Consider the following 10,017-nt stretch of genomic DNA (forward strand, 5'->3'; position numbering starts at 1 on the left):
CTTTGCCCTGATACCACGTTGTCACGTCCTTAGTCTTTAACTAAGTACACATGCAGTACTTGATAACTTACTCATGATCTACCAAAACTTGCTCACAATCTTGCTATGCCAAGTCAGCTAAGGGAATGTTAGATAAGAAAGACAAGAGAAATTTGTCAAAGGAAGATTTTTATCATAGTGAACTTGATTGTTTTGCTTGATGAGTTACGATTGAATATCACCTTTCTATACTAGTCTCCTAGGGGCTAGTGAGTAAATAAAAATTATTACCCAAGTCTCTTATTATTTACAAGTAAGTCCCCTCTCTAGAATTCTCTACATAGCTAGAATCTTCCAAGGACTTTTCTAGCAAATCCATAAGGTTCTAGGGTTTTCCTAGGAAACCTCTGTATTTCTCTAGAACCTTCCCACATGTGCTAATCTATTTCATATATAAACTTTCCATGTGGCAAAAATATATGCCAAGTGACACCTACGTGACATGATGATGTGTCGGGTCATGACAATATAATCTATAATCTTAAAACCTCAATTCTGTCATTTTAAAATGTTTGTTAGCAATAGAGTTGTCAAACAAGTAGCATGTCTCATCAAAAAAGAAAAAGAAAAGAGATTAACACAATTATCAAACAAATCCTAAACACCAAAATCTTATGGTAATCAGCAGAATCCCTTTCTCTCTTTTCCTTCCCTAATATTCTCCTAGTGCCATAAAAGAATTTACAGAAAGAAAAAAAAAAGGCAGTTGCCTTAAGGAAGGGTATTTACTTTCAAAGATGGAGGGATATGGTATGCCTCAGAATTAGTTAATAGTGTAGATCGTCACAAATAAAAGTTGGAGGGGTATGGTATACCTCAGAATTGGTTAATGGTGTAGACCGTCACAAATAAAAGTTTGAGGGCCTTCACTTTCCCTTTAGTCCTCTACCAAAAAATAAAATTTCTAGGATTCCTTCATTCGTACGTCTCTCTTCTCTGGTAGGCGTCCAACCAATTACGACTATTTGCTTCATTCTCTTGTCTTCTTCTTCCTGTGCCACGAACGGATCACTATCATACACGATCATATATATATTCGAAACAACTACGTTCGGTTATATTTAAAACAATTTTGTGAATCGGGTCAAATCTCGGATAAATTTGAAGTTTTTGTCTACCGAACCGTCTAATTTGATCGGAATATTTAGAAAACAATCAGATTTTCCAATTGGTGTATTTCGGATTAGGAAGAATGTTCAACGGCATGATGGATCCAGAATTGATGAGAATGGCTCAAGAGCAGATGAGTCGCATGTCCCCTGCTGATTTGGCTCGGATGCAGCAGCAGGTTCCTTTACTTCCATACCCTTTTCGTTAAAATTCACAAACTTGAATTCGTAATTCTTTGTATAAAGGGAATATTTGAATTTGAGTTTTAATTTGTTGCATGAATAAGTTACTGTTATTCAGATAGAATTAGACTTGGAATGACTTTAGCCCCTTTTTGGCCAATTTGATGAATTGTTTTGGTGCGTTGCGAATATTGAAAGAGGAAAACATTAAGGATTTATTCATCACCTTACTGATGGGTTAATTAAAAGCATAAGGTGAGGAGTGGCTTGCTACTGGTGAATTATAGTCGGTCAGATTTAGATCCCTCGAAAAAGGAATAAAAAGAGTTTTTGTGGATTATTTTGTGATTTGTTTTGGTTTGGAAGTTCTGATTTAATGGCTGGTAGCAACCAAGGGTGTGGTCACGGAGGTGGGAGGAGAACCATGAGGTCTCAGGTTCAAATCCCCTTGCAAAAAACACTACTGATTTCTTCCCATCCGCCTAAGCCTTAGTGGGCAGAGGTGCCTGGTACCTTTGTTGGTGGGAGATAACAGGTACTCGGTAGAATAGTCGAGTTGGCGTGCAAGCTGGCCCCGGGTACCACTGTCATAACCACAAAAAAAAAAAAAAGATTTGATGGTGGTAGCTTGTATTACTACTCTGTTATCGAAAAGCTTGTATTACAGCTCGAAAATTAAAATGTTTGACAGGTTTGAAGAATAAATTACTGTGTCTTGCGTGAATGGGTCAGTTGGAGTTATTAGGACTGGAATAAGTGCAAACTTTTAGTAATGAAATTAGTTGGACTAGTGGACTTTAGTGGGTGAAACCTCCTATATGCTTGCTCCTGATCACCAAGCATTTGTCAGTCTTTCATTTTTTCTTTTGAATTTTTGGAATTTGGATCAATCTCCGCTTTGAAATGAATTCGGATAATTTTTTCCTTATCGGTCCTGACACGCTGCTGATTTACAGATGATGTCTAATCCCGAGTTAATTAGAATGGCTTCGGAAGGCATGAAAAACATGAGACCAGATGACTTCAAGGTTGCTGCAGAACAGTTGAAGCATACCCGTCCAGAGGATATGGCTGAGATTGGTAAGAAAATGGCTAATGCATCACCTGAAGAAATAGCAGCGATGCGTGCCCAAATGGATGCACAGGTTAAATATGAAATTAGTGGAGCTGAGTTGCTGAAAAAGCAGGTAATTTATTTTGTGATACACAGATTAGATGCCCATTAATTCCATTTTTGCAATCATTTGGTTTCAACTGTGCATAAATCTTTTGGTACACAATTAGTTCTATCTTGAAATGTTCTGGTACGGATCTGTAAATTGGGGCTTATAGAGAACATCTCCTATCTAACACACTTTCTTAAGACTATCTAACACATTATTGGTTAGGAAGTGATAGTTCTTGTTCCTCTTTTCTTTAAAAAGAAAAAATACAAGGCTTAATAGAGTACGGAATTACTGGAAACATTTACCTATATACCAGATCAATAACTCAATGAGTTCATGTTCATTCGTATGATCAATAAGAAGAGAGTTACTTTCTTTAGAGCATGTGAGCTAGATTTTACATCTTTAATTAGCTGTAGTATAAACAAGCTTGAACTATCTAATATGTTTCTTAAAAATACCATTGCATACAACTCCCTGTCACGTATGGTTGTGTAATTCGATAGTTACCTTGCAAAAAATTTCTCTCTGTCTCTACATGAGATAAATAATTTGTGACTTGTAAGCTGCAGGTCTAACCTGATTTATGACAGTTATTATATATCTTTACTAAGCAGTTACTCTTGTAACATAATTACCTCCGGTTGGTATGATTCTTGTCTTGGATGCAATGTTATATTCTGTGATACTGCAATAAAATTGGCTGTTGTGACTTTTGATTTAAATGCTAAACAGAGTATGAGGTGCTTGAAGGAAGCTTTGGTTTATTTCCCATTCTAGCTTATTTGAGGATCTCTATGTATAAATGGCAGGGAAATGATCTTCACACCCAGGGAAGGTTTAAGGAGGCCCTGCAGAAATATTCTCTTGTAAGTCTAACCTTTGCCTTTTTGATTTGCTTGTGTCGGCACAAACTTAAGTTTCTGTTCTGATTATTTCTTTTCCTTTGGTTATCAGGCGAAGAAAAATCTGTCAAGTATTCCTGCTGCAAAAGGCAGGAGTCTCTCATTGGCTTGTTCCTTGAACATGATGTCGTGTTACTTAAAAACTGGACAATACGATGACTGCATAAAGGAAGGTAGTGAGGTATGGGGGTAATAGATAGTTCTTCAAGTTTTTCTGATTCTGATAGTGCTTCAGGTTTGCCTAACTTTGAGGCTCAATGATTCTAATTAAAATTGTATTCTTGCATAACATGGTGGGGGACCATGTGCATCCAGCTCCAATTGTGTTCCTCATTATATATTTGAATATCAATGTGTGGATTTTCTGTTTTAGATGTCCAAGGGCTGAGGGTTGTTTATTCTATGCCGAAATGAATTTCCACTTTTCTTCGTGTCTATTCTAAAATAGTGTTCCCTTTTTAAAAGAAAAATGTGATTACATATTACATAATTTAAAGGCCACTTTTACACTTCTCGCCTCAGCTTTTTTTCTTAAAAGAAATTATTCTCAGAAATATCAAAAGAACAACTTAAAGGCCCGAAAGTCATACCCATTAACGTTAAATGTTAAACTTTTTCTACTCTCATCTTAAAACCTATGCCAAGTGAAAACTTGACATTCAAGTCTTATGTTAGTTCAGCTTTGAGATTGAACCATACTTGAATATGATTCTCAACTGCAGTGTTATGGTGGTTATTTAATACATGGCTGGTGCAGGTTCTGGTATATGACGACAAAAATATCAAAGCCCTTTATCGTAGGGGTCAAGCTTATAAAGCGCTGGGACAGTTAGAAGTGAGTATTTATCGACTCTTGTATGACTTTTCTCATTGTTCATTCTTCGTTCCAGTCCTTCCTTTACAATGTCAGATATTTGTCAAGTCTTCTCATTTCTATTTTATACCATAAACAGGATGCTGTGTCTGACTTGAGTAAAGCACACGAAGTCTCACCTGATGATGAAACTATTGCTGATGTCTTAAGGTATTCTTGTTTACACTTTCTATAATAACTGGTAAATGTACGTTCCATGGGGTATCCCTCCATTTACCTTTTAGATCTCTTTGCTGAAATTCTAGTGCGCATCAGGTTTCAGATGCTAAAGATTTTTTATTTGCTTATTTAGGGGAGTCCAAGAAAGATTGGTGAAAGAAGGTGGTGCTCCAAGACGTATGTTATTTCCACATATCTATATTTTAGCTGTACTTGGATTTTGTTTTTAAAAATATTCACATGTTAATTGAACTTGAGTCCTCCTTTCTCGGGCAGGTAGAGGAGGATTGGTTATTGAAGAATTGACTGAAGAAGAACCACCAGTGTCTTCTGAAACCGCGAACAGTCAAGTTGCAGAAAGTGTTGCGTCACAACCACGAGAAGCGATCAGCCCTCCTAAGAGTCAAAGTGAAATCCTTGGTGGGCCTCCCTTATCAAATTCAGAGTCTTTGGAGGCTTTAAAAAATGACCCAGAATCCATTAGGTTTGTTTCTTGATGTCAGTTTTTTAATGTCAGTTCAATTCCTTATATATTTTATCCGATCATATTTTAAACCTGTATTGGCTTTTGTCTGTGTGGAACTTCTTTTGCTCGTGTTCTTGTCATGTAGTTGAAGAATGACATATTAATGACCATGACGTTGCAAAAACTGCTTCCTTACAAAACTATATGCTATTTGGTACTCTCAAATTTCCCACCCTCTTGTACTTTGAAACTCTGAATTGGTTTAGACTATTGATTATGTAGTATGTTCTTCAAATTGCATCTTTCTCTTAACGTTTTTCATGCACACATAGTCCTTAATCTTTTGAATGTTTTATTTATCTTGCATCTCGAGTGTTGTTGAGTTTTTGGAAACCTGTTGATGACTAGATAGTTACTATAGTTGTCAGCGATCAGATTAGCTTGTTTATTTCATTTTCATACTGCAAAACATAATTAGGCATCTAGGTCATTGGTCTGTGGTAAGATGTGTCATATGCTAAATCTCGTCTAGATGCAATGTCTAATATTCCATTGTACTTTAATCCTTTGCTTGGTGCTGCTGAAAGGTCATACTTTGTTATGATCAAATTCACTTGCTTAGGAGAAATCCTATGCTCTAAACATTGCCCTTCTTCTTTATAGCAATCATTTCCTTTTTTTTCTTCTCCTTGTATAAGATTGTGTTCACCAATGTTGGCAGTCATTCGTAGTTTAAACATAACTCAGACAATAATGATACACCTTTTAATTCTGTTGTATGGTTGTAGATCCTTCCAGAATTTTATTTCTCGCACTGATCCAGACACCCTAGCTGCCTTCAGTGGCGGAAAAGCCGAAGGCATACCCCCTGAAATGGTAAAGACTGCCTCTAATGTTATCGGCAAGATGTCACCTGAAGAACTACAAAGAATGGTCCAGTTGGCTTCCTCCTTTCAAGGAGAAAATCCGTTTCTTAATAAAGGTTATTCAGATAACTTTGGGCCTGGTTCGGTTCCTCCAAATGTAACGCCCGACATGCTGAAAATGGCAACTGATATGATGGGCAAGATGTCTCCAGAAGAAATGCAAAAGATGTTTGCAATGGCATCTACGTTAAAAGAGAAAAGTCCAGTATCAGCTGCAACAACTATAGATTATAGTGGGTCAAGGCCAAATCAGCAGTCAAAACCTCGAGACACTAGGGAAAGTTTCAAAGTGGATGACAGTGCAAGTGCAAGCACTTCAGCTGAAGGGTTTTCTAATTCAAATAATGGTCTTCAATCAAGCTTATCAAGCTCAAATGCTGATCTGCAAGAAGAAATGAGAAACCAAATGAAAGATCCAGCCATGAGACAGGTGTTTACTTCAGTCCTTTCTTGTGAAAATTTGCATATCAGGGGCTTTATTCTTTTTCTTGGTAATGGTATGTATTAGTATTGCCTATATCATTAATAAAGATCCAACATTCATATTTTCTCTAATGTTCCTACTGCTAACTCAAAATGTCCTGAGTTAAATTTGTAAAATACCTTGGTCTCTCCACTAACCCAATATTCAGACCATTATTTCCTTTTTTTTTTTGTTTTAATTTAGTTGAACTGTTTTAAGATACCATTCCACCTTGACTTTTCAGCAATCCATATTTGAAGAGAATAAGTAAATTATTATGTAAAATAGCACATGCATTGAGGGCCCCATGAGTTCCAGTGATAAAAGAATTTCATTATACCCTTCTTTAAATTTTCATATCTTATTTGTTCTTTATCTAGAATGTTTCATCACTTGTTGTGAACCGTCTGATAAAACTTTTAAGTCTACTTTTTTAACAAATACCAATGTGGGGGTTAGTTAGACTTCTCTGCCCTTTACATTTATCCATTTATGAGTGGGTGCTTTTAGAGGGGCTGTGCCTTCACTACTTCTGCATTGTACGTGCCTCTACCTGTTTTTATGCTGACGTATCTAGGTCTTCGTTGATTTACTCCTTAACACTTGGTTCCTGAAATTGACAGATGTTCTCTTCAATGATTAAAAGCATGAGTCCAGAGATGATGGCTAATATGAGTGAACAATTTGGATTGAAGCTCAGTCAGGAAGATGCAGAGAAAGCTCAACAGGCAATGTCATCATTGTCACCAGATGACTTGGAAAAAATGGTAATTATCAAAATATGCTGGTGTGATTGTATCCCCCTTTTCTCTGTTCTTCAAAGGAAAATTTTCTTCTGAAGGTGTGCCTTTTTTTCAGTGAGCAGTTTTGCATTATTATGACACATTTCTATTTCATCTGATTGGCACATATAATGCATCTTCCCTTAGAACCAATATCCTACTTTTCTCCAGTTTAGAATGAAAAGGCCGAAGTCTATCTTGTGTTGGTCCAAGTAAAAGTAAATGGTTAGTGAGCTGTGGGAAATCGTAGGAGAAAGATCTTATCACTAAGAAGGGAGCACATATGAGTGAAGTGGTGCACATTTTAAAACTCTTTAGATGAGAATATGTTGAAACCACGTCTTTGGATCATGGGGTTTTGTCATAATTTGGCTTTTACGAGTTGGATTCTTGTTGAATGAAATAAGCAATACAATTCTGAACATTTTGCTAGTCATATTGATGTTTAATGCTATCCTATATTCTAGCATCATGTTATGCCACGAGAATCCACTTGAACAGTGGGCTTGCATTCTTGAGAAATTTTTCTGACCTTGATTATTTTCTGGGATTTGTAATTGTCTGGTTTCTGAATAGTTTATTTAATTCATCTCTTTGTTTTAAGTTCACATGATAGCCTCACATTTTAACCATTGATTGTAGGTCTAGTCTCGTGAGTAATTAACTTTTATACATTCTAAATCTTTTTTTCCGAATATTGTAGATGAAGTGGGCTGATAGAATTCAAAGAGGAGTCGAAGGCGCGAAGAAGACGAAAAATTGGCTCTTAGGGAAACCTGGCATGATCTTGGGCATACTTGTGCTGCTTTTGGCAGTTATCCTTCATTGGCTGGGCTTCATCGGGCGCTAGACTTGACGTGTTAGCCAAAGCCAAAAATTAGCTGTCAGAGCTGTCATTATGACCCATGTTCAACAAGTGGAGGAGTAGAGTTTGGGATCCTTGTTGTAGTGCACTTAAAATGGGAATTTGTGGATGAAAGTATTACCAGTTGGTTGGAGATGACAGCACTAATTTTGTTATATTAATTTTCTTCTTTTTCTTTTGATTTGGGGGTTCTGATGTATTTGCAACTTGACAAATTTTTTAATTCGTTTTTCAGGAGTAGAACCCACCATTTCAACATGATTTTTTTTGTAAAATTTTATTCTTTCCGGATTCTGAAATCATGAACTGACATAATTCATAAGTATTACGTACAATATAACATTATATTTTTTGTTTCTTTCTGATTCTGATAGTCATGTCTGATGAAATATTCCCAATGTGACTCATAATTTTGTCACACTAACCATTTGGCACACTTGTGGCTTGTGCATTATAGAATTTTTGTGTGTGTGTTGGGGGTGGTTGTTTCAACACCCGGTGTTTAGTATTGTTTGGTATTCATATTAGGATCCTGACTAATCAAATTTTATATCGCGTAAGATATCCATTAAATGGGTTAGCGCTCCCCGAATCAAAGATACAGTTTTTCATAGGATATAGGTACTGAAGTTTTTACTAACTCTATAAATAAAGAATATGGACATTTATAAATGTGGTAAAGTATAATGGCAACTGCATTAGTAGGGCCATTGTGTTTGGTTATTGTTCTGAGTATTAAATAGTATAACGACAATGTTATTAAACAAGTATATGATCGAAAAGCTGGTACACTAGTAAAATAACTTATGTTCATAAATGACAAGTAAAAGGAAAACTCTCAATTTGGTGATCTGAAGATGACAAGGAAAATACACCTGCTAATCAGTACGTTTCATCACATATTAAAGCTTTTCAACTGTCACATTCATTTTACGAAGAAAATACAACAAAATAAGCAAATAAAAAAAAAAGTACAAATGTTAACATGGTAAAGTTCATGTGGACCATGTCTCCTAGTACTTTTGTAGAAGAGATCAAAAAATCAATAGCGTGTCCATTCGATGAAATCTTTACTCAATTATGGGGTGAACTTTCGTCAAATTACTCCCACCCACCCTAACAAATTATTAATCTTCAAATGCCAAAATTTTCTTCAATTTCTTTTACATTTTCTCCTTATAATTGCACTCAAGTCCTTACTTATTTTGCTTATGCCATTTTTAATCCGCCTCCTTCTGAGATGGGGTCCTCCAAAATCCAGCTCCATAGAACCGGTCCCACATCTCCGTTTCAAAATCGGCGGCTTCTCGTACTCCGTCGTAGTCTCCGTCATCTTCACCGTCAAACTCCTCCTCCTCCTCCTCCTCGTTCTTATTTTTCTTCATCGTGTTCCATAAATCATCCTCTTTCTTCTTATTCCTCAAAAGCCTCTTTCGCTTCTTCTTCCTCCACATTTTCCGGCACAGTCCCGTCGGAACTTTGTACACTGCCAGTACCAGAAAATGCATCACTGCACATGGACAACAGCAGCAGACCATCGCACACTCCGCCGCCGTCCCACCAGCCACCTCCCCTATCCGTTTGTGAGTACTCCCACTCCGCTGCTTCTCTTCTTCCTCCTCCTTCATTGTATTTGATTCACGAAATCACTCGTTCGAGATTATCAAAACTCTGTAGTAAATGAATGACAGATAATCATGAGAATCAAATCAACGATCAATTTTTATTTATTTTTTAATTTGAAGAAAGAGATATTCTCGGAAAAGAAATCGGACTTTTCTGGAAAGCAGAATCCTTCGGTCAAAGGAACTTAGAAAATCATCGACTTCAGAGGAACTGAGAAAATCTAGGGAGACGTGAGAAGGATGGAGAGTAATAATAATAATAATAATAATAATAATAATAATAATAATAATAATAATAAATAATAATAATAATAATAATAATAATAATAATAATAATAATAATAATAATAATAATAATAATAATAATAATAATAATAATAATAATAATAATAATAATAGTAATAGAAACATTTTGGAGAATTACGGGTTAGACCCGTTATTAGTAGGAGTGTAAA

At 36.1% G+C, this 10,017-nt stretch overlaps 2 protein-coding genes across 2 annotated transcripts; one reads left to right on the top strand and one right to left on the bottom strand.

The window, feature by feature from the left end:
• The first annotated feature begins 918 nt into the window (after window positions 1–918).
• Window positions 919–8,299, top strand: LOC107782495 (outer envelope protein 61). Its single transcript, XM_075243871.1, has 11 exons — window positions 919–1,327; window positions 2,288–2,518; window positions 3,310–3,366; window positions 3,455–3,583; window positions 4,160–4,237; window positions 4,356–4,426; window positions 4,569–4,612; window positions 4,712–4,919; window positions 5,690–6,257; window positions 6,914–7,057; window positions 7,776–8,299. The coding sequence occupies exons 1-11, from the start codon at window positions 1,232–1,234 to the stop codon at window positions 7,920–7,922; spliced, it is 1,773 nt and encodes a 590-aa protein (XP_075099972.1). The 5' UTR covers window positions 919–1,231; the 3' UTR covers window positions 7,923–8,299.
• Window positions 8,300–9,157: 858 nt separating this feature from the next.
• LOC107782494 (uncharacterized) lies at window positions 9,158–9,565 on the bottom strand. Its single transcript, XM_016603376.2, has one exon. The coding sequence runs from the start codon at window positions 9,563–9,565 to the stop codon at window positions 9,158–9,160; it is 408 nt and encodes a 135-aa protein (XP_016458862.1).
• Window positions 9,566–10,017: the final 452 nt, after the last annotated feature.

This window comes from Nicotiana tabacum, chromosome 22 (assembly GCF_000715075.1).
Source record: "Nicotiana tabacum cultivar K326 chromosome 22, ASM71507v2, whole genome shotgun sequence".
Taxonomy (NCBI): domain Eukaryota; kingdom Viridiplantae; phylum Streptophyta; class Magnoliopsida; order Solanales; family Solanaceae; genus Nicotiana; species Nicotiana tabacum.

What these genes read in the sequence shown, in the direction of transcription:
- LOC107782495 (XM_075243871.1), top strand. Translation starts at nt 1,232, where the DNA reads ATGTTCAACGGCATGATGGATCCAGAATTGATGAGAATGGCTCAAGAG. An exon ending in CTGAGTTGCTGAAAAAGCAG is followed by an intron (nt 2,519 to 3,309) that starts GTAATTTATTTT and finishes TATAAATGGCAG; the next exon opens with GGAAATGATCTTCACACCCA. An exon ending in AGAAGGTGGTGCTCCAAGAC is followed by an intron (nt 4,613 to 4,711) that starts GTATGTTATTTC and finishes TTTCTCGGGCAG; the next exon opens with GTAGAGGAGGATTGGTTATT.
- LOC107782494 (XM_016603376.2), bottom strand. Translation starts at nt 9,565, where the DNA reads ATGAAGGAGGAGGAAGAAGAGAAGCAGCGGAGTGGGAGTACTCACAAA.